This window comes from Lepidochelys olivacea, assembly GCF_965140295.1.
Source record: "Lepidochelys olivacea isolate rLepOli2 genome assembly, chromosome: 10".
Taxonomy (NCBI): Eukaryota; Metazoa; Chordata; order Testudines; family Cheloniidae; genus Lepidochelys; species Lepidochelys olivacea.
Window position 1 is genome coordinate 44,708,947 of NC_140420.1, and position 24,781 is coordinate 44,733,727.

Sequence of the window (24,781 nt, forward strand, 5' to 3'; positions counted from 1 at the left end):
GGTTACTTTTGTGCTTAAGACTTTAGAGGATTAGGGGATTGATGTCAATGCTTGCTAGATATGCACAGGTTGGACTTTGAACACTTAACTGGTCATTTTCAGAGTCCAGCGAAGGGCAACAAAAATTATTAGGGGTCTGGAACACATGACTTATGAGGAGAGGCTGAGGGAACTGGGATTGTTTAGTCTGCAGAAGAGAAGAATGAGAGGGGATTTGATAGCTGCTTTCAACTACCTGAGAGGTGGTTCCAGAGAGGATGGTTCTAGACTATTCTCAGTGGTAGAAGAGGACAGGACAAGGAGTAATGGTCTCAAGTTGCAGTGGGGGAGGTTTAGGTTGGATATTAGGAAAAACTTCTTCACTAGGAGGGTGGTGAAACACTGGAATGCGTTACCTAGGGAGGTGGTGGAATCTCCTTCCTTAGAAGTTTTTAAGGTCAGGCTTGACAAAGCCCTGGCTGGGATGATTTAATTGGGGATGGGTCCTGCTTTGAGCAGGGGGTTGGACTAGATGACCTCCTGAGGTCCCTTCCAACCCTGATATTCTATGATTCTCCTTAAACTTAAAAATATGTTTCAGAGACCAGTCTACACTACACACCTATATCAGTACAACTACATTGACTGGGCGTGTGAAAAATCCACACCCCTGACTGACATAGTTGTACTGACCTAACCCCTCGTGTAGACAGTGCTATGTCCACAGGAGAGCTACCGCCTTCCAGGGAGGTGGATTAACTATGCTGATGGGAGAAACTCTCCCATCTCCATAGTAGCATCTGCACTAAAGTGCTACAGTAGCACAGCAGCAGGGGTGCAGTTGCATTGCTATAGCACTGTATGTGAAGAAAAGCCCATAGTTACTGAGGGCTGAATCCTGCTATGGATCCATGCACAATTCTCCTGCCTGCCCATTGGTTCGGGGGGATTGCCTGCTGGTACCTGGCGCCTGTGCAGGCTGCACTGTCATGTTAAAGATGAGAGAGGGTCATTGCAACTTGGCTACACTTTACCAAAATGGCCTTGTGATGCCGTGCTTGGATTTCTAAGCCATACATGCAAATTTCTAGCAATCCTGGTGCTTCATGAGTACCCAGTGCCTTATTCAGCCTTGCCATCTGACTGCACACCTCGCCCAGGCCATGGAGTGAAGAGCAAAGCACAGTGAGGGGTGAGAGGGAATGGATTATAGAAGTCCTGGCTCCCAGCCCCCTCTGGAGCTGGCACAGAACCCAGGAGTCCTGAATCCCAAGTCCCTTGTTCTCACCAATAGCTACCACTCCTCTCCCTGAGCTGGGACAGAACCCAGGAGTCCAGGCCCCTAGCCCCCCCCGCTCTAACCACTAGATCCCGCTGCTCTCCCGGCGCCAGGGCAGAACCCAGGAGTCTTGGCTCCACCGCTGCGCAGCAGCCAAGCCAGCCCCGAGAACGCGCGGCGCCCCCTTTAACTACCCTTAGGGAGCGTCTGCAAACTCCCCGGGGCCACGGCCCCGCGGCGGGCGCGACGGGTGTGGGCTGTCCGGCCGGCCCCGCCCTTTGGCGACGCCCCCTGGGCCCCGCGAAGCGGGCGCCGCCTGCGCGGGCGGCTATAAAACCCTCCGGGGCCAAGCAGCGCCCGTTGCTGCTGGTGCGAGAGACCAGCCAGCTCACCCGCCCCGCAGCAGCGACCCTGCCCGCCCAGCGCCATGGCCTTCCCTCTGGTGAGTTCCCCGCGCCGCACCCCTCCCTCCGCCGAGCCCCGGGGGCGGGGCGGCACGTGCTGGCCGGCGCGGGACCGCGTGTTGACTTTCACGGGCGGGAGGGGGCGGGGCGCGGCGCGCGAGACTCCTCGTGACGAAGTGTTGGTGGTAGGTGGAAGCGGCTGCTGTGGCGGGGGGGCAGACCCCCCCCCGCGCGCCTTGTCTGAGCCCTGCGCAGGGCCCCTGGCTCGCGGTGGGCGGCTCGAGCTTGGAGCGGGCCGGCCGGCGGGGGCAGGTCTCGGGCGCTGCGGCCCGCGGGGGGGTCCAGGGCACCCGTGGCGCAGCCAGACCCGCTGGGCTGGGCTCTGACCGCGCCAGTTTGGCCGCTGTCGCTCCGCGCAAGTTTCTGAGCTTTTGGCCGTCCGCGGCCGGCCTGGAGCAAGAGGCGTGGGGTGCAGTGGCCAGCAGGTGCCGGCGTCAGCGGCTCGCCGGGGCGTTCAGACCCGCCCTCTAGCTCCTCCTGCAGCCCGCCCGCGAGCTCTACTGCGGGGGCCGGCGGAGTGCGTGTGGGCTTCCACCCTCGCTGCGCAACGTCCAGCACCCAGGGCTCGCCTCTCCGCGGTGCTGCTGGCTTGGGCTGCGCGACCTCGGCCCCCGGGCACGGGCTGTGGGACCTGGCTGCGTGTCTGGGAGGGGAGCAGCCTGCCGCCCTGCCCGGCTCGCTCCAGCTGTGGAGTTCGCGCAGGTGCCCGGGCGCAAGGGCCGGCGGCTCCGGGGCGGTGAGTGGGTGGGGGCTGGGGACCTGGACGGCGCTAGGTCCCCGCAGCGGTGGGGCGGGGTCCTGGCGGGGCGCTCCGCTCTCGGCCCCTTTAAGGGCCGGTCCCCGCAGCGCCAGGCGGGCCGCCCCCTCACGTGGTTTCACACGTTCGCGGAGGAGCCCGGAGCAGCAGCCTCGGCGGAGCCGCCTCCCGGCCCGGCAGCCCCGCGCAGCGCCCCGGCGCGGACACGCCCGGCCCGGCCGGGGCAGCGGCACCTGTTGACAGCGGCAAGAGGGCGACCACGCCAGGTGAGGGCCGGCCGCGGGGCGACCCCCGCCGGAGGATGCTTGGTCATCGCTGTTCCCCCAGGGCGCCCCGGCCTGGGGATGGGGCCCCGGCGCTGCCGAGAGGAGGGCTGGGGGTCCCTGCCTTGGGGAAGGCTCCAGCCGCCCCTGCGGATCTGCCCGCGGCGGGTGAGGGGCTCGCACTGCCGGCGGGGCGGAGAGGGACCCGCCTGCGGGGCAGGGTGAGCCGGGTGTGAGTGCGGGCGGGCTGCCGGCGGGGCTCTCGCTGTGGCTCCCTCACCCGCGGCTGGGAAGGGCTGGGCCGGCAGCGCTGGCTGCGGGTCATTCACCCCTGCCCGGCGCCGCTCGGCCTGGCGCAGAGGCCCTGGGCTCGCACTGTCTCCAGCTTCTCGGGTGAGAGCAGCTGTCAGCGTGGGGTGGGGGAGGCCGGTCCAGCGTGAACAGCGGTTCTGTGCTGCCGCACCTGCTGCTGCTCAGGGGTAGGGGAAGGAGCCGGGGGAGTGACCACTGTGCTCTTAGACTGCCTGGAAAGGTGGTTGGAAAATCAAAGTTTGAATTAACTATTTATGGCAAAAAACAGGAGCACTTGTGGCACCTTAGAGGCTAACATTTATTTGAGCATAAGCTTTCATGAGCTCACGAAAGCTTATGCTCAAATAAATGTTAGTCTCTAAGGTGCCACAAGTACTCCTTTTCTTTTTGCGAATACAGACTAATATGGCTGCTACTCTGAAACCTATTTATGGTAAGAAATTGGCATAAGGACTTGGGTTCAGAGCTCTTCTATAGTTTGCTATGATTTCTTCCAGCCTCCCTTCAGGCTTGGGCTGAAGCCCTATTCGTTTCCCTTATGTTCTCCTGTTGTGAGCAAGGAGACTAGTGCTTGGTGCTTCACTGCCTGTTTTTCCTAGTTAATCTTAAGAGACTTGGATTGTAGAGAATCTCTCTACAAAGGTACAGCTCAATCCAAACATTGGGGGCTTGTGAAGAAAACACCTAAATCCCTTAGGAAGAAAGGTCTGCACACCATAAGAAGTTGTCAGATAAAAACACTGGCTAGTTTCAGTCTGTCTGCCATAGTTACTGCTGCCTATTGGGGCACATATGGCTAGGATGTCACCAGGGAAATGTGCAAGCAGACCTCTCAGGATTTGCTTTGCTGTAATGATCCCTGGCTAAAAGGTGTGTATCCAGACTGAGAAGTACATGAAGGATATGGGTCCTTGATCCTTCACATTTCATAATGAAAGTTATTCTCTGCTCTTCTGAATTTAGCGTGTGGGTTAAAGAACCATATCCTTGCCCCTGGAGTTGGGCAAGGACTTGTTTAAACAGGTTTGTTTAAAGTACCTGTGCTTTAAATAAAGACAGTTGTGCAACCTTTTCCCACACTGTGGAGCCCCATTTACAGGTGGGGGCAAATCTGTCCCCCCACTTTACTATTCAGCAGCCTGAACCCCTACACCAGGGGTTCTCAACCTTTCTTTCTGAGGCCTTCCTGATATGCTGTACAAACTCCATGGCCCACCTGTGCCACAACTGTTTTCCTGCATGTCCAGTAGATTAAAAGCTAGAGCTGTTTGGGGGGGGAGGGTAGCAAGTAGGGCAATTGCCCAGGGCCCTGAAAAGCAAAGTTGCTTGGGCTTTGGTTTCAGCCCTGAGCGGTGAGGCTCGGGCTTCAACTTTCTACCCTGGGCCTCAGGGAGTCTAGTGCCTGTCCTTCTCTTTGGTTTATCTTCTGAAACCTACTCAGCCCCCCAGGGGGGCCCTGGGTCCCTGGTTGAGAATTACTGCTCTACACAGTCTGAGTGAGTGGCATTGCAACCTGTGCATGGGGTCAGGTATCACTCAGGTTTGTTCTGTCCAAAAAGTGGTTGGGCCATGACCATGTTGCCCCTCAACTAGGGTGACCAGATAGCAACTGTGGGGGAAAAATGGGGTGGGGGTAATAGGTCCCTATATAAGAAAGTCCCAAAAAAAAAAAGCATGGCCTCTTTAAAAATAGGACATCTGGTCACCCTGCCCTCAACTCCATTGCCTGTACCCACCAGCTGTTGAATGTTGGGGGAGATGGAAGGTGATTTTTCCAAATTCTTGTCTGAGTGAGTTTGTGCATATGAGCCAAATGCAGCTGTGTGCTCTGAGTTCTGCTTGGCTGCTTAACTGGGAGTGGGGTAAGGGAGAGAATAAGGGCATGGCTACACTGGAAACTTAAGTGCTGCTAGTGTGGTCTTGTGCTGGGAGAGAGGTCTCCCAGCGCTCCTGGTAATCCACCTCCATGAGGGGATTAGCTCTGGCCCTGGGAGCACAACTTCCAGTGCTCGGAGCCTGTCTACACTAGTGCTTTAAAGTGCTCAGACTTGTTGTGCTTTGGGGTGGGGGGGTTGATTTTTCACACCCCTGAGCCAACAAGTTAAAGCACTATAAAATCTAAGTGTAGACAAGCCCTAAGTGGTACAGAAATGCTCCTTTCTTGTGGCCTCAGTTAGGTGTTGCTCACAATAAATTGTGCAAATCTGATCCCCACAATACTTAGGAGGCATGACCTAGCTAACAATGTTGAGATTTAAGTTCTCATTTAGCATGTGGGTTAACACCTCACTGTGATGAATGGGGCTGTTCAGACCTCTCAGAGCTATTGTTCCAGGCTGCCTGAATTCTGTAAATGTCTCCATCTGTTGTACTCGATCACTTTTTGATGCTTTGTTCACAACCAAAACATCTAGATATGCTTAACAAAAGCTGGAGAACAGGATAGCTTCAGAGATGTACCAGTGCACTGTACTGTCACGTACTGCTCCCTTACTTGTAGGAGCTACTAAACTTTGCTGAATGATGCTCCACATGAGCCACAGTTGGCAGTGATCCCCCAACACTAGGATGTATGCCACAGTAACTTGTCAAGCCACTTTTCAGCTACCTGGTGACTGCCTGCCTAGCTGAGTGGCTCTGGTGATGCAATATAGTGCTCTAATTATAGCACAGCTTATTTGTCTTAGATAAGAAAGTGGGTAAGTTAAAGCATTAAATGATATTGGGGAATTATGTCCAAAGTGGCTGTAATGCCATCATGTAGTGTTTAACAATAGCCATGGGTATTTATCTTCTCTCACCAAAAGAACACTATATTGAATTAGTTAGTCCAGGGTCAGACTCTATCTAATGGGGTTTTGGCTGAGAGGGGTGGGGTCAGATGCTTGCTGCAGCATCTGGAGAGATTCCCAGACTAAGGCCTGGTCTTGTATTTTAAAAATTGTTGTAGCATAGCCTTCAGAGGTGTGAATGGCACTGGAGCTATGCCAACGTAACCCCTAGTGTAGACACAGCTAGGTCAATAGAAGAATTATTCTGAAGACCTAGCTACTGCTGCAGGATTACCAACAAGCCTGGTCAGTTAAGCTGACCTAACCCTGGCATAGACCGCTCTAGGTCAACAAGAGGACTTCTGTTGACCTAGCTACCACCTCTTGGGGAGGTGGATTACCTGTCCTATGTCAATAGGATCAACCCTGTCTAGATGGGGCTTACACTGGCATAGTTGTAGTGTTTCAAGCGTAAACAAGCCCACAGTAATGAGAGAGCAATGGAAGGTGTTGTAGGAAGTGTCAGCTGTATGGTGCACTGTGCTGTAGCTGTCCTACTGCAGTGTCCGGAGTGTAATCAGGGCCAAAAGGCATAGTGGGGCTCCATAAGCCCCAACTTCACTTGGGCCCAATGGGCAGCAGCTCTTAGAATGGCCTCCTTTTACTGCCACAGCTGAGGGCTAGGCTACTCTCCCAAATAGGCCAATATAGTGCTGGTGCTCAGGGGTGTGAAACTCACCCTGAAATGTCGTTAAGGTGACCTGGTGTAGACGCTGCTGGGCTGATCGGGGTCTTCCATAGACCTAGCTGCTGTATTTCAGGTAACTTTACTGCAATAGTAAGCATCTAGGCTGTTGTGGAGCCAATAGTTCTGAACCAGGGGTATGCAGAGGCCTTCCAGGGGATACATCAACTCATATTTGCATGGTTTTATAACTGGCTACATGAAAAGCACTAGCAAAGTCAGTATAAACTAAAATTTCATACAGCCAATGACTTGTTTATACTACTCTAGATACTATACACTGAAATTGGTACCATTGGAATTTTTGTTTCCTTTTCCTAATCTGTTCTGCTCCCCATCACTAGTTACTTTACTAATTCAGTTTTCCTGCATTTGTTTCTTAAGCGATGTTGTAACTCCTTGCATTTCCTTTCAGAAGGACCTGTAGTCTAAGGTTCTTATTAGGTATCTTAGATGTATGTATCAAGAGAATCCTGGGTCTCAAAATCCTGAGACATGTTAAATAGAGTATTGTAAATTTCCACCAAACAAAAACATTCAGATCTGTTGTGCCCAACTAGCTGTGAGGCTGGGTTGAGTCTGGTGTCAGGCTGGCCTACAGAGGTGGTCTTCCAGAGCTGCTGTGGATAGGCACTCTAATCTCAGTAAATCAGTAATGGCCAGAATGGTTCAGCATCTTGCTAGCAGGAACTGTTCAACATGGCTTCCTGGCTAGTATAGACAAGATTAAACTATGCAATACAGTATATCCTCACTGATATAATACTCTTCTGTGCTGCCTCTGCTGGCCTGGGAAATGGTATTGAGCACTGTTAGAGCTATTTAAGACTGATCTCAAATGAGAGAGCAAATTCAGCTTAGTTATGGTTTGGGCTTGGGCATGAATGTAGGAGTCCAAACCCCCTCCACCCACAACAAAGCCCCTACTAATGTCAATGGGAAGGGTTCATAAGGATCAAAGGTGGAGTCTGGCCTTTGTTACTATTTAATATTCTACTGTCCCACTTAATTGGGGGGACAGTCACTCCTACCATTCTGCTCTTCAGCAACTGTTTCTGCCCTATATCTCTTGCTTCTCCATCCTCCTGTGTGCTTGCTTCCCCTGTTCTGTATTGCCTTTCTTGCAGCAATTCCTGGGCTTCTGCCTCACCCCTCTCCATTCAGTCTGTTAAAATGCAGTGCAGTAGCTAATCTTGATAGTGCTGTGTCATGCTATTACACCCCAGTTTGTCTCACAGGGCACCCAGAGAAATCAGCTGGGCAGGCTCTGTCCCATGCATGCTGACACCCCAGCTTAAAGATAGTTAAGGCAAATGGTCTTGCTTGGGTCCTGTCTACGCTACAGAATCTCACACATACGGAGGTGGTGGTGGTCTAAATTGTGGCACAGTAGTTGGCACCATTATACTGCAAAATGGGGCTAAAGCATGCCTTACCCATGTTTCCACAGTATGAAGGTTTTGGACTTCATGTTATTTGGGAACACTAGAATCATCATTTGTTCCAGTTGGCTGGAACAATCCCTGGGTTTGTGATTTGTAAGGATTTCCTGTGTTCTAACCAGGTCCCTGACAGTTGACTTTGTCTGAAGCTGTAGGACAGCATGCACAGCATATGCTGTACAAGAAATTCTTGCACAACCCTCTGGGCCACCTAATTGGTCATCTAATTGGCCATCACAAACTAGTATGATATCCTGAGGTAGGCCCAGATGGTGAGGGTGAAAGGGGAAATGTTAGCCAGATGGACGAGGGTAGGTTGCCCTGTCCTGTCCCCAGTGAAGAAAGGTAGTGAGGAAATGGGGAAACAGGAAGACTATGTGCAGGTCTGCACTTAAAATGCTGCCTGGGCACAGCTGTACTAAAGTGAAGACAGTTCTATGCTGGAGTGAATCCATCTCCTGCAGAGGTGATAGGAGGTGCTCTCCTGTCAGCATAGCACTGCTACCCCAGGGGTTAGGTCAGTAGAACTACATGGCTGAGATGTGGATTTTTCACCTTCCCCTCCCACAAGCCTGTAGTTATACAGGTATAGATCTGTAGTGTAGACCTGGCCTATGATGCACAGTGCTTAGGTGACTACTTAGGCATGTTAAACGTGGATAGCTGTGTAAACGTCATGATTCCTGAGTGCAGGGGAGAGGGAGAACTGGGTCAGACTGCTGCTTACTGACTGTAACGAGGTTAACAGGGCTAGTATTAATTGCTTTTTGCAGGGCCAGTTGCTTTATTGTGCACTCTGCTCCCTGCATTTGGCAAGAATTAACTTGTTTGAAACCAGAGCAGCTGAAGCCAGCATGGCTCTTGCGTCTGTCTGTGCACTAGTGTGACAATATTGATGCTGTCAGGAATGTGCTGTGCACATCATTCCACAATTTGTATAGTTGTGGTGTTTGCTTGTGAACACTAATGAGCCTGGGTTGCTAGGAGAGGCATTACCCAGTGTAGTTTGTGTTAACACCAAAATGGCAGCAGCTGGTTTTGGAGAGGTGGAACAGTATGCAAAGCTGGCATCCATAAAATCTTCACTAAAATCTTGAGGTTCAGGTCTGCTCTCACATCTGAGCAGGTATGTGGTTCTTGTTAATCTGTTTGTATTCCCTTAAATGGGTCTCAACACCAACACTCAGTTTCCAGTGAGAATTAATGGGAACTTCAATGCTACAGTGCTGGAACCTGCAGGATGCACTGTTTCCAGGAATGTAGTGCTCTTGACCTTACTGTGATAGTATGTGAGTCTCCATTTAAACACCTTATATTTGGTGGTAGGAATTTAAGGAGGCCTAAATAAAGTTCTTATTAGAGAGTGGCTTTTGTATGTCTGTCTTCTATCACTGGGCAGTGTCTGCATGGAAACAGCATAGCAACAGAAGACAGGCCCCAAGCATTCTTCTCAGGTAGTCAGGGCTCAAGTTGTGTTCCAGACTTTCCACACAGTCCGTACCCCAGGGGAAGTGAAGTGTTTTACTCTAACAAGGCAGCTGGCAGTCAGATTGGAAACACTTTCTTTCATAACCTCATTGGGGGTTTGGTTGAACTTGAATTGGTTCTCTGGAAAAACATGGCAGCATTAAGGGCTGGATAGCTTTACCCCGTCACACCTTCAAAACTGTAAACTGCTCTTTTACCTACCAATTGTGAACTGAATGACAAGGCTAGAAAAACTGTTTGATGGAGGACAGTCTTTCTACATGAACACTAGTGTCTAGGTCTCTTATCTAGCTGACACTGAGGGCAGGTCTACACTACTGCAGGGATTGATGCTCTGAAATCGATCCACTGGCAGTCAATTTAGCAGGTCTAGTAAAGACCCACCAAATCAACTGCAGATTGCTCTCTAGTCAATCCCTGTGCTCATCTTTTGATGAGAAGAGTAAGCTAAGTCAATGGGAGATTTTCTCCTGTAGACCCCATGGTAACTCGACCTAAGGTACATTGACTCCAGCTACATTATTCATGTAGCTGGAGTTGTGTAGTGTAGGTTGACTTAGCCTGAGGTAAGAAGGGTTCTCTGAACAACTAAGGGCTAGTCTACACTGGCAATGTTAAAGCGCTGCCATGGCTTGTGTAGTTGCAGCAGAGCACTGGGAGAGAGCTCTCCCAATGCACTGGAGAGAAAAAACCCACCTCCACAAGGGGTGTAGCTACCAGTGCTGGTGCACTGTCTACACTGGGGCTTTACAGCACTGAAACTTGCTGCACCTGGGGGTGTCTGCTCCCTGGCACTCTACATTTGAAACCAGTATGGTTCCAGTTAGAGCTGTGCAGAGGACTTTGAGATCGAGGTTTTGTGATGGTCTAATTAGGACCAAACCCCAAAATTTTGAAATTCTTAAGGAGAAAATTCTGGAAACATCACTTTGGGTTAATCAAAATGTGGTGTTTCAATGTTTGGCAAAATTAAAACTGCATATCTTGGATTCTACTTTTATTAATGCAATACAAAATTCAAAACAAGTGGCTTCAAAACAAAGTCAAAATACTTTGCTCTAAAAAATAGCAAATGGGATGTTTTGACATCAGAACTTTCCATTTTTTTCAAAGCAAAACTTTGGCAAAAGCAACACAATTGCATGGTGTTTCATCTCAAAAACAATGTTCTCTGACAATGGTTCTGAGATTGTCTGGAAACAGCTGGTCAGAACAAAGCATTTTCTAAGGGCCTGTCTTGACTAGATTGCAAGATTTCCCTCACCAGTTCTTCTCCACTGGCATTTGGAGCATTGAGACTCCAGGTATTTTACGTGGAGTTAGCTTGGGGCTTGTCTACACAAACTTATTTTGCTGCTTTAACTGTCAGTGTAGACAGGGCTGGATTTAGGGGCAGGTGACAGACAACTGACTGAAGTGCAGGGCTTGAGGGGTACTGGGCTTGGGGTGCTGTTTTTTTGTTAGTGATAAGCTTAGAGGAAACAATTTTTAGTTGCTTATATATGGCCCAAATAAATCAGATGCACAGATCCTAGCATGGAAATTTATTGTCTTATGATAGGGATAAGCCATGCATTCAAATTGTATATTGAACTTATGAAATGGGCTACCAATTTAATTAAAAATAATATATGCAAAAGTTTAACAAAAGGTAGGGAGGGGCAGGGGCCAAAAATACTCCTCACCTGGGGCACCATTTGGTCTAGGGCCATTGGAGTGTAGTTAAAGCAGCAAAAACCCTGGTGTGCATGCAGTTACACAGTATAAGTGTATATGATATAGCTTACTCCTGTTTAGAAAGGGAAATGAGCTGTACCAGTGTAAGGCACCTGCATTCACACCAAGGCTTGCTTTTTTTAAAAAAATCACACCTTACCTATCTAGTTATACTGGCATAGCTCTTGCAGTGTAGGCCAGGCCTTGGCATTTCAAGCCCCATTTCAGAATCCAGCTTGTCTGTACTAGGATTCTTGACATCACAGCCAGTGATGGAACGGAACCCAGGTTAGCACCAGTGGGAAGCTACTACAAAATGTTCCTTGTGTGGAAAAGGCTTAAGTTTGCTTGGTAAGCAGAAACAAACCTCACTATTCTAGACCAGGTAAGGACCTAATCTAGAACCTGGTTTTGCCTAAACTACCCTGGATGACCACCCATGTTTGACTTCCTTACACTGTTCAAATCCCACATGAAAACTTCATGTTACATTCTAAAAAAAGTTTTTCCAGCAAGCTTAGATGGAGCTGGCTCAGGCTCCAGGGCTGAGAGCTTTGGTTAAGGGAAGTTGGGGGGGAGGGATAGCTCAGTGGTTTGAGCTTTGGCCTGCTAAACCCAGGGTTGTGAGTTCAATCCTTGAGGGGGCCATTTAGGGATATGGGGCAAAAATTGGGGATTGGTCCTGCTTTGAGCAGGGGGTTGGACTAGATGACCTCCTGAGGTCCCTTCCAACCCTGATATTCTATGATTCTAAGTCCAGCATGAGCAGCATTATTGCAAAGTACCCCCATACATCAGCATACTTCAGCCCCAAGTGAGACCCCACTCAGTGCAAGGAGAGCTCAGTCTCACTGGGCCTCTTGAAATGTGGTCTCAGCTGAAAAAGCCAGTTAAAATCCAATTGGAACTCATAAGAGACCAGAAGTGTCCACTTCACTTCTGAAGCCTCACAGCTGGCAGATGGTAACTCCCTTTGGTCACTAACTCATGCTGGGCCTCACCTCTGGCTCATTGGTTCATGTCCTCAGACTAATCTTCTGAGTCGTCGCTTCCATTGTCTATCATGAAGCCCTGCTACTCATCTCTGGGTTCAGTGAAAACCCTTCCTCTCACTATCCCTCAAGACTGAGCCAGTGATCCAGCTTCCCTCCTGCTATGTCACTCTAGCCCATCCTGTTTCCTCTTTCAGTAGTAGCTGTGTGTAGGCACTTCAGGGAGCTTCATATGTCTAAATACGTATGTTCTTGGCTATGAGTGAGGCTGCTCATGCTTCTGGTAAACTAAACACATCCTTGCACTGGCTTGTTTAACCCTATCTGGTCACCCTTTTATGTAGTAATTTTGGTTCTGCACAATCAGTTGGAGACAACCCAGTACAGAAAGACCCCTCTCTGCAAAGACTAATGCTTCAGCAGTTCTCCATGCTGTCACTTCATCCTGCATCAGCACAGATGCTGCTTGTTGGAGCTGGTTCTCCAGACCTTCTGCACTGATGCTTTAGTTGGAGTAGCCCAGTATCACTTGACCAAGGAAGCAGAGATGAAGGTATTGTACCAAAGCTTGTGGCAGCATCCACTGCAGTGATTTGAATCTTACCTCTTTGTTGGCTAGTCTTCACTAACTAGTAAACCACTTGTGCTAGTAATGTGTGGTCTTTATGCTACCAAGATCTAGAAGGCTATATCTAATTTGCATGCGACTTTACATCACATTTCTGGAGTACCCATCACCATAGTATCAATATATTGAGTGGAAGTCTCTTCTGCCTGTGAATCAAGGCCATGTTTCAAATATTTGAGGTGGGAGGAGTCAAGGGAGATGCAATGTGGGCAAGATATGAACAGTCTACCTTTACAGGAAGGCTTGTAGGCTTGTGGGCTGCAGGGCAAGGATTACTGGCACAGCTTCCCTGGAACCAAAGTGTTGATGTCAAGCTCTCACTTGAGATGACCATGTGACTTAAGTAATGTAGGCTTGTGTCTGGGAGATTAAAGCAATATTCATATTATGGATTTGAACAAATAGATCTTCTTGTGACTCTGCATATATCACTCTGGTGTATAGGCCTGGTCTACACTAGAATTTTAATCCATATAGTTACAGCTCATGGGGTGTGAGAAATCCACACCCTTGAGATGTAGCTTTACTGGTTGAACCGTGGTGTAGACTGTACTAGGTTGATGGAAGAAGTCTTCCATTGACCCAGCTGCTGCCTCTTGAGGAGGTGGATTACCTACACCAACAGGAGAACCATCTCAGTGTAGGTAGTGTCTAGCTACCTGTGAAGCACTACAGTGGTACAGATGAGCCACTGTAATATTTTAAGTGTAGACAAGACCTTAGTAAAGCTACCTCAAATCAGATCATTGTAAATCCATTCTAGCTGAACTTGAATCTTGAAGGTGACATCTAAGGAGGAAGTACCCTTTTTTGCTACTTTTGTACAAAGGCCTAGAAGTTGAGTTGGTTCTGCTTTTTGCTGTTCCGAATTGCCACTCAAATCAGCATGGAAGCTGCTTTACTGAGAGGTTGTCTACACTAGCACTACAGCAGCAGTGCTGTAGTGCATTAGTGAAGAGACTACTTATGCTGATGCCAGGGATTCTCCTGTCTGTGTAGGTACTCCACCTCCCTGGGAGGCGGTATCTAGGTTGATGGGAGAATTCTCCTGTCTAAACTAAGGATTAGGTCAGTTTAACTGCATTGCTTTGGGATATGGATTTTGCACACCCCTGAGGAATGTAGTTATATCAGCTTAATTTCCTGGTGTAGACCAGGCCTGACACTGTAAAGAGCCCTGCAGAATGGCCTTCTGCATGCTTCCTCCCATGGCAGCTTCTGAACTTCCCACATTAGTTAAGCCTGACTAGCATTAACATGATTCCCTGCTTTCCTACTGTCCTTTCCCAGAGCTCCCTAGTCTCTGTATCACTAGAGATAAAAGTAGGGAGTAGGTTTTATTCTACTCCATAGATTGAGTCAAATTCAAGGTCTTTAATTTGGGAGAGAAAGCATGGTCAAGCACCTTTCCTTGAACAGTGGAGCTGTCAGCTGCACTGGCGTTAAATAGGTGTTAACACTTAAAACTATCACTAAAATCTGTTCCATCATTTGCCTAGCTTCTACCTGGTGACACAGCAGGATTTGACAAATCCACAAGTTCTCAGGTATCATAGTTATTCAGGGTACAGAATACCTCAATTTCTAATCTAAAAACTAGAAGAAACATTAAGGCTTGAAAGTTTTCAGTTATAACTGCCCTTGGAACTAGGAAGTAAAGAAAACTGAGAAAGTTGTACTGATAAAGCTAAATATGTTTAAACAGGTGCAAAAACACTGGTGCTGGAGCCAGTGGATGGACTGAGGAACATGGACTATGTACTTGGGTTTAGGATAAAGTTGTAAAGACTTTCTGATTCACACCTGCCAGGTGGATCCTGCCTTCTGAGCCAGTGGTAGCTGTGCGTGTGTGTGTATATATGAGGAATTGGAAAAGGTTCAGAAGGGCTATAAAAATTATTAGGGGTATGGAACGGCTTCCATTTGAGGAGAGTAGTAAGACTGGGACTTTTCAGCTTGGGAAAAGAGGCAACTAAGTGGGGATATCAGAGGTCTGTAAAATCATGAGTGGTATAGAGAAAGTAAATAAGGAAGCGTTTACTCCTTCTCATAATACAAGAACAAGGGGCCACCAAATGAAATTAATAGGTAACAGGTTTAAAACAAACACAGTATTTTTTCTTGCAGTGAACTGTCAACCTCTGGAACACCTTGCCAGAGGGTGTTGTGAAAGCCAATACTATAACAGGGTTCAAAAGGGAGCTAGATTCATGGAAGATAGGTCCATCAATAGCTATTAGCCAGGATGGGCAGGAATGGTGTCCCTAGTCTCTGTTTGCCAGAAGCTGTGATTGGGTGACAGGGCATGGAACACTTGAAAACCTGTCCATTCCCTTTGGGGCCACTGTCAGAGGACAGGATACTGGGCTTGATGGACCTTTGGTCTGGCCCAGTATGGCAGTTACGTTCACTTACAAGAGAACTTTAACAGGGCTTCTAAAAATAAAACCAGCCCAGCAACTGTCTATTCAGTCTCAGCTTGATTTTGTGCTGATAGCAGCATTTCTGGCATACAAGCCTTCCTTCCCATACGAGCGTTGTAGTGAGACTGCAACCACTGGTTATGAATAAAGGAGATTATGTATGTCGGGTATCGGTGTTAGTCTGTATCCACAAAACCAACAAGGAGTCCAGTGGCACCTTAAAAACAGATTTATTTGGGCATAAGACAAAAGCTTATGTCCAAATAAATCTTAGTCTTTAAGGTGCCACTGGACTCCTTGTTGGTTTTTGTGGATACAGGCTGTGTCCAAGATTCCTGAAGAGAAATTTGACTTTTGCATAATTCTAAGTCGGTATGTATTGACCAAGCACATGTTCTGTCTTAAACAGAGCAGAATGCTTTCCTGTTTTCCTTCATTTCATGGGAGCAGATTTAATGGCTGGTAGCTTCAACAGCCTGGCCTGTATCAGCTTTGCTGCAGTTGATGTGTGTTCTGTTCTCGTCCTAGGAATCGAGCATTGTAGCCAGCTTGTTAAAGGCTGCGGAATCCAGGGTTGCACAGTGAAAATGACTCCTTCGCCATTCCAGGGGTCAGGACTGCAGGAATTGTATTTTCCTGCCCCTGTTTTAAACCTTCCCTGCAAGACTCCATCAGTGATAACTTTTGTGTGCCTGTGCATGGGACTTACAGACACCCACAGGAGCACAGCTCTTGGCTGCATTGGCACTTCAGTTGGATGAGTGGGGCAGGTGTCCCCAACCCAATAGCACAGCACAGTGTGGCATCTTGCTCCTAGGTCAGCAGAGGCTTGAGAATGTAGTGCTAACACTCTGGGATGGTGCCAGGGAGTACATTGCTCTCCCTTCCCTCTTCTAGAGGGTCACCATGAGGCAGGGCTTCTGGGAGGACAGGAAAAGACCAACACTTAGTTATGCTTTTCCTCCCTAAAGTCAGGCTAATGCTCGGCTTACTTTGGCTGTCATTCCAGTTAATAGCTGCTGACTGGAGTGATGGGCAGGGAACTAGCTCACAGTGCTGTCCTGTTGCTCTGCAGTGGCTAAAGAGCATGAGTACCAACCTCAGGACAGACTTAAGAACCAGCATGCAAGCACCAAATTGGCTGTGAGTTCTAGACATACATTTCACCAACCACTTACCAGGCATCAACTCCTCAGGTGCTATCAGCCTTAACATGGAGTCAGACAGTCCTGTTGGGTACCCCAATCTGTCTCACCACCCAGGTGGCTCTATCTTTGCAATGGTCCCTTACACCATGAATCACAGCAAGTCAGGTTACTGCAAGTCCCAAAGGGCCAGTCACTTACCCCAGGTCAGCTGAACCTTAAATCTCACCATACACTACACTTGTAGCCAATCCTATAACAAACTGTCTATAGGTTTATTAAATAGGAAAAGAAAATGAGTTGCTTAAAACAGCAGTTCTCAAACTTTGGTGTGTGTGGGCCACTCAAATTGCTGAGACCCTCAGCAGACCACTTAATCTTTCCAGATGTTTTTTGTACCATTAGCTAGCTAACATAAAGCACTTTGGATGAATGTGCTATATAAAAAACCTTAGTGATTAACATTTTTTGTTCTACAAATAAAAGCGCACAACTCGTATTTAATATCAGTAGTCTTACCTTTCTAATGCAATGATGTGCCCTCTCCCCCTGAGCTGAGGAAAGTTGCATGGCTCCACTAATTAGGTGGGTGGCCCTTCGTTCTCTTATGTGGCTGCCCAGGCGTGCACCTTAGAGGGAACTATGTGCAGACCACCTGAATGGAGGTCAGACCAGAGTTTGTGAACCTCTGGCTTAAAAAGTTAAAGCAAGTGTAAACAGACAAATGAGTTAAAATCTTCAGTTTCAAAAGGTACTAAAAACTTCAGTAATAAGTGAGCTTTGTGTGCTCTTAAGGCTAACCCAGGCTCATCATTGGCAGTCTCTTGCATGTGCCTAGAAAACCTTGCCCCCAGAGTCTAAGCAATAATGGTATAGTTCCTCCTTGGTAAGGGTTTTTGTTCCTTTCCTCCCTCTGACTTTGAGCTGCAAACTACGTCAATTGGATGAATTCGCTTGCAAGTCTCCTGTGTGAGACCTCTAATGTTCCACTCATCTGTTGATGGGCCTTCCTAGTTGGACAAGGCATAACGCCTTTTGTAGGAGGCCAGCATTTCATGCTAATTAATGCCTCTCTGCTGTCTGATTTACGGTTAGAGGCTTACAATGCAAATGTATGAACATTACCTTACAATACAATGTTATAAATGTAATTAATATATGCAGCATTTCACAAGCATTCCATAAAGTCTAAACACATTCATATAATTCTAATACCTATTTTAACAGGTGAGCCAGACTGGTTCCAGCTCTGTATTTCAGTATTCAGCTGAGACATGGGGACCTTGGCAGGAGCTAGCACCTGGTCTGCCAGGATCACAAGTGCTCCTTCCCCACTTCCCTCCAAGTGAAATCATTCCTGTAGACTTCATGGTACCTCTCAAAAGTAGGTGTTGTCACCACCTTTTTTTGCAAGAGGGTGGCTTTCTCACTAACCCCACTGCTCTGATTGCTGAGTTGGGCCATAGTACCTGGAATTGCTGTGTCCAGAGCTCCATACCTAATAGTGAAAATCAAGTGAGGTTCTCCTTCCCCAGCAGCTAGGGGGAGGCCTAGGCAGAGTCTGACTCAATGCAGTATGTTAAATGCTAACCGTGATCAACAGAAATTTGCTGCTAATGTGGGCAAGGATGGTTGTGGTTAATGTTAGTGGGGCATGGCTAGCCTTGGGGGCACCACTACAGACAAGGCATGTGAGCTTTGCTGCACCCCAAAATGTCCCAGGTTTCTTTTCCTGCCCCTCTAGCAAGTAAGTGTCCAGCCACTGTAGGTGCTTCTACACAATCTCTTCAGAAGAAACAAGTGTTTATACGGGTACCATCTAGACTGGTGGGTCAGACTATGACCACTGTGTCGTCCATTATCAAAGCAATGAAGAAAGTGCTACCTATGGGCAACCCCCACCCCAGACTGTGCAGTGCAGACAAACTACAGAAGGGCAACTGTGTTCAAGATGGTGTGTTTGGAAATCCTATATTGGCTCAAATGTATCTGTACTCTGGATATGCAAAATTCCAGGACCTTGTCAAACCAGAGCTAGGTGGCCTCTTGCACATCAGTACTGAAAGGGTTCTCAGTAGCTGTTGTGATCTGATCATAGGACTGGAAGACCAGAACTGAGTCCCATATCCCAGTTATGCTGCTGACTTGTGCAGCCCCAGGCAAGACACTGCTTGACTAGGTTGTCTTTTACAGAACAGGGTAAGACTTGAGGAGGGGTGTTCTGATTTCACTGGTCATTCTTTATACTAACAAAAGCTTTCTCACCCATGCTCTTGGCCCTCTTCCTTTGACACAAAGGAACTATACTGAGATGTGGCTCTAAGTGTAGAGGCCTAAAGGTAAAAGTAACCAAGTATTGAACTTAAAACCAAACTGTGGCTGTAAAAATCATACCTTGTTCAAAGTAGGCCAGCTAACATCTAATTAGCATGGCTAGGCACTAACACTTTTCACTTTCTGCCTAGAAGGAAGATATTGGGAGGACCACCAAAGACTGCTGGGATAGCCCTGATGCACCTGCTCTCTCTACTTGCAGCAATGCAGATATCTTCCGCAGAATAAATGCCATGCTGGATAACTCTCTGGATTTCAGTGGAGTCTGCACGACACCCATCACAAAAGGAAGACGTGACCTTTTGCCAGGTGAATTGGCTGGTTTGTGCTCTTATGAGCACAGAGCAATGTCAGATGGTTGCAATACAGGGATTCCATAGCTGGAAGTAATATGTAAACCTGTCTTGCTTGGTATTTTTTAATGTCTCTTTGAAGAGTACTAACAAGTGGGGAGCATAATAAAGATGGTTTGTGAAGGAAACCACTGCAGATCTGTGTGCAGCCCTGTGATGCATAAGAGCCTGAGTCTCTTTCAGCAGCTTCTTTCTACCATAGAAATATCAAAAAGGGTCAAGTCTCTTTTCCTGCTGGAGGGCTGGTCAGGGTCTTCATTCTGGTTTACACACAAACTTGCACTGAAACAACTAAACTGTCACCTTTTGCAAATCTGCTTGGTGCAAGACTTATTCTGGATTGTGTCCTACTTTGATGTTTAAACACTTCCTTAGGGCTTATCTTTGTGTACAGCAGAGCAGCCATACCACTGCAACCCTTCAGTGAAGACGCTACATTGACACAGCTTCTCCCATTGGTGTAGTTAATCCATCTCCCCAAGAGGTGATGGCTGTGTCAATAGGAGAAGCTCACCTGTCAGTATAGTGCGATCTACTTGGGGGTTAAGTCAGTGTAACTACATCATTCAGGGGTGGGGATTTTTCACACCCCTGAGGTGATTTAATTATACCAATATAGGTCTGTAGTGTAGGTCTGGCCTCAGGCCTTGTCTTTAGTAAAATTTTGCCAATATAGCTATACTAGGAAAATGCTCCTAGTGAAGACTCGGCTTATGCTTGCAAGCCCCAAAGAGAAGGAGTCCCTCTGTTCATCCAGCCTGCTGCTAGTAAACCTCTCCTGGGTCCTTTCAGCCAGTGGATCCAAGTCTATTTCAGGAGGAGTGGGTATGGTTATGGATGTATCCTACTCCCCAGTCAGTGTGGCGCATAGTTGATGTACGCTAGGAAGCTAACTGGGCAGCTTTTGTTTAATAGGCATGTCTGTTACTCAGTCACATTTGAGTTCCAGATTATCCTTGTGGAGAGCCTTCATGACACATACAAGGGCAAACTATGAGACTTGGGCATAAGTTTGCCTTGATATGCTGGTCTTAAAATATCAAACTTCATACGTGACTGAAGAGACTGCCATTCCAAGCACTGTAATTACAATATGTATGCAGTCTTGTTCTCTGTCTTGCACAGTATGTTGTGCTCTTCGCTGGCTTCTTTCCAAAGTGGTTCTTGGATTGGCAAAAGCCATAACACTAGCTGAATGAGAGAATAAAAATATTTAAGGGGTCTCTCTAAAACCAGCTGAGACCAATCTGTCAAGATCAGATCTCATTCTCTGCAACAGGAGGCTAAAATCCTTGTTCCTTGAAATAAGGGTGCAGCTCACTTAAGTACAGAGGATGAAAACATTGCAGGACTGGTGTAGGGATTAAAAACCCTAATAAATTAAAAACATGACTAATCAGTAGCATCAAGAAGATTTATAGAGTGCAGCTTCCTAAGGTTTCTGCAGGAGGCCATCTTGGATGTGGTGGGGCCAGAACATCAGAGGGCCACAAGACCCAAGCTATCACCACTTAAGTCAGTTTTTATTGATGGTGTGGCCCCTTCACAAGCATGGGCAGCTTCAGTTACATCTCTCCTCTTGGCAAAGGGGAAGATGCTTTTGCTGAAGGAGCCCTGCCTTATCTAGTTTATATTAGAACACTTGCTCTCAGTGCACCAGGAGTTTCCATATTTTGGAAAATGTAGAGTCCTGTATCAGTGAGTATACTTGCATGGGGACAGGGCATTAGGTGGGGTCAAATCAGTATCTGTTAATGATATTTCCTTAAGCTAGAAAATTTAACCGCATTAATGTTGTACAATTAATCACTAGTCAAGAATGCCAAAACTCATGTTGTCCATGTGTTTCTAATTCTGCCCCTGTGCAGTTGCAGTAGGATCAAGATCACTTACTGTTTCTTGTAGAATGTAGTCCTAGCTGCTTTGTCCAAACTCAAGGACTGAACAAGGCAGGATCCTGCAGGAACTGTTCCTCACTCACTGCAGTCCTATAGTGTAGTTGTATAACTAAATGCTGTATCATAATTCACATGAATAAAGGGCAGCATTATGGTTCTGCATGCATTCTCAAGTATGGCATTCCTCACCTGAGAGCTTAACTGTGCAACTGTAAATTAATGTTGCTTTAATAGTACTACAGTTTTTATCTAACTTACCATCCTGGAAAACAGTTAGGAAAAGGACTTAACCCAGTAGGGAATCATTCATGCTTTAATTTCTGTTGCCAGTTATCTCCATTGACTTCCTCAGCTCATCCTGGATTTTGTTTGTGATTCAGTTTTAGTTTAAAATGCCCCTTTCAGCATGTGTAAAAGGATTACACTCAATGTAGAATAAAGATTTGTAGAGGCTTGGACCCTTTTCTCTAATACTTAAATAATTGTCTAGTGCAATTGAGGAAGTGCACAAATGCATGTAAAGATCCTTCACTTCAAGAGTGGAAAGATGTACAGACACAAGAAAGGAAACAACGCTATAAGCTTGGTGGCCCTGCAGATAAAGCTTTAAGCTTTCAATTGACTGGTGTAGTTTATATGGCTGGAGAGTCATTCAGACTCTCAAGAAGTTGTTTGACATGAAGGAAAAACTAATACCAGTGGGACTGAATGCTCCATACTAAGCCAAACAGTACGTCAGCCTTTTAAAAGGCTGACAATTTTCTTTGTGGTTGTCTTAACACTGGTTAAGATTAAACAGCTGAGTCTTATGGGGTTGTCCCTAGTAATGTTTCATAGATTTAATGAATGTATTGCTCCAGAAGTTGCCCAGAGCTCAGCTTCACTAACAATCCAGGTTACTCAGATGTCCAATACAGCATTATATTGGTTGCTGGCAACACTTGCTCTAGCTGTAGAACCTGTCTGGCAGCCTCTAACACTGCACTTGCAAGTATAACACTCCTGAACGTTTGCCTTTTAGTTTGCAGCCTGTGCTTGGTCTCAAAGGTGGCATTTTTGGAAATATAATGGCATTGGGGGACCTGTGTGCTAAGAGACAGTCCCTTCTCCAAAGAGCTTTAAGTCTAAACAGCTGAGATTAAGGATTGGAGCAGAAGTATTTATCCTCACTCTACAGATGGGGAATTGAGGCACTGAGATGAAGTGACTTCTCAAAGGCAGAGCCAGGAATTTAACCCAGATCTCCTGAATTCCAGTCAGTGTCATACCCACAAGACCATTTCCCTGAGCATAAGGAGAATGCCTTAAGCAACTCTTGTTTTGGGGGGAGAAGAAAGTACACTTCCCACTATCTCAAATTAAACCCCAGTTCTGAGGGTCTGGAATTTGTAATGGGGCATAGTGCTAGTCCTTAAGGCAGAGGAGTCAGATGCCTACCACACAAGAATTGTTGATCCAGCCCATAAGGGTCATTCTGCAGGATCCAAGCTTTCATTTTAAGGTGGTTCTAGCAGTCACAAAAATTAAAAGCTTTTTAAAAACACCACACATCACCAAATAGCATGATCACAACTCATACCATTCCCCACCTTGTTCAGTCTGCAACCACAGGGAAATATTCAACTAAAATGCCAAGTGGAATAGATTTCTTCACTTGCACCTTTGAGTTTGGGCTCCTGAATACTTCTCCAGCATGTTGGGGTCAGAAGCAGTGCCCCAAAATACAGAACTATCTTGAAGCCTTAACCATAGTTCTGCAGGGTATAACATGGTATCCTAGTTCAGGCACAGGTAAGATTCGACAATAGAAAATAACTTGTGACTTAACCTGCGACTGGGCCAACATCAGGAAAGCTGAGAATTGTTACACTTGCATGGGAGGAGATGCATAGCATCTCAGATGTCAGACTTTAAAGGGTGACTTTCTGTGTGGACTTAAGTAGCTGTTTCCAACAACTCATTAAAGTGGGTCTCCATCAAATCTGACTCATCAGTGATTGGAAGCAGATCCCCCCTCAACTCTGGGTCATGTAGTAAGTCTTAAGGCTTGTCTAAAGTGTGGGAGTAGCTTCTAAAGTAAGTTAACATGTTGCATATTAAAAGATCTGTGTGGATGCTGCTGGTGTGCACTAAAGGTTCCCTAGTGCGCTTTAATGTGTTACCTGCAGTGTGCACTAGCTGGTTCTACACTGACCAATTAATGCATGACATGTTGGTGCAATTTAAAAATCATACCCCTGGTGTAGGCAGGCACTGAGATGATAGCCTCTTCTCCACCAGCTGAGCTGGTTTTTGGAGGGGGGGAGGGTGAGAGAACATGGATTTGTGCTGGAAATGGCCCACCTTGATTATCACTTTAGATAAGCTATTACCAGCAGGAGAGTGGGGTGGGAGGAGGTATTGTTTCATGGTCTCTGTGTATATAATGTCTTCTGCAGTTTCCACAGTATGCATCCAATGAAGTGAGCTGTAGCTCACGAAAGCTCATGCTCAAATAAATTGGTTAGTCTCTAAGGTGCCACAAGTACTCCTTTTCTTTTTGCGAATACAGACTAACACGGCTATTACTCTGAAACCTGAGCTGGTAATGTTAGCCTTCTAGTATGTTTGGATTGTGTAGTGCTCTTGCAGCAGCTGTGTTAGCTGGAATTGCTCCTCTTGCTGGTGCAGACTTTAGGTTCTCCTGCAGTGGTTTCCTGACCAGTGCTGTAGTAGGGAGTTCTAACTCTGTCAGTGAAATGGATTTGTGTATGATCTAGGCAAGTATGTCCTGTGGAGTCTAACTCATACTTCCTCCTGCTGCAGAGGCCAGGAACAAAGAATGCCTTTCCCCTCTGTGGTTCTTGAAATTGTCATTAATCATTGGCCTTTCAGAGTTAATCACAAACAAGGTATACTCCCCCACTGGCTCTGAAGCAGTTAATACACCATTAAATGTCAAGTTTTGGCACTACTCAGAGTATGTCTACCCAGTAAAGAGAACCCCATGGCTGCCCTTTGCCAGCCGACTCAGGCTTGGGCTGCAGGGCTATTTCATTGCTGTGTAGACTTCAAGGCCAAGGGACTCCTACCCCCAAAGGGTCCCAGAGCCAGGGCTCCAGCCCAAGCCTGGACATCTACAAGCAATGAAGCAGCCCCACAGCCAGAGCTGCACTGACCAGCTGTGGGGTTTTTTCTGTGTAGACATGACATACCCTCAGATTATGGGAAAAGCAACACTTAACTGAAAGCCTTCAGGGTTTCTTGCCTGTTCCCTGGCTGCAGTGGGCAGAAAGACCCACTATCTACGAACAATAGATCTCAAAGATTCCATGTTCTTTAAGGGCTTGTCTACAGTTCATGGGGAAACTGGGGTGTGAATCCACCCCACACTAGCCTGCTACAGGCTGTCCATGAGGACCCTGCTGCATTTGTTAATGTGCTTTGACTTAATCCCATTTCAGTGAGGACTTGATTTAAAGTGAGTTAATGAGCTGTTAATGTGTCAAGAGGGTCCATGCAGTGGCTGGCTAGTGCAGGATGGATTCATGCTGCAGCTTGCCACGAACTAATTGTGTAGACAAGCCCTTAGTGTGGTAAATGTGAATTCTCAAAGACCTTAGACACTAACGGCCTTAACTCCAGTTCAGTTTCATTATGGGCAGAAACCCTTTAGCAAGTGAATTCTCATTCAGTGGCCTAAAATCTTCCACCTAATGCCAACCATGAGGAGGTAAAGAAACATTTGTTCAGAGCTAGAGCCACAAAGGGATTTAAGTGCCTGGGTCCAAAATTCAGATACTCAAAACCCCT

At 47.1% G+C, this 24,781-nt stretch overlaps 1 protein-coding gene across 5 annotated transcripts in view; it reads left to right on the forward strand.

Moving 5' to 3' along the window:
- The first annotated feature begins 1,617 nt into the window (after positions 1-1,617).
- CPEB1 (cytoplasmic polyadenylation element binding protein 1) overlaps positions 1,618-24,781 on the forward strand; it is a 78,680-nt gene continuing 55,516 nt past the window's right edge. Inside the window, exons 1-2 of one of the 5 annotated variants that reach the window (XM_084640551.1) lie at positions 1,618-1,700; positions 18,870-19,047. In XM_084640551.1, coding sequence (XP_084496677.1) covers positions 1,686-1,700; positions 18,870-19,047 — 193 coding nt within the window. In that variant the 5' untranslated portion in view covers positions 1,618-1,685. Of the gene's footprint in view, positions 1,701-1,824; positions 1,848-2,540; positions 2,746-18,869; positions 19,048-24,781 lie in introns of those variants that run through there. The other 4 variants (XM_084640552.1, XM_084640555.1, XM_084640553.1 and 1 more) reach the window with 4 other exon arrangements.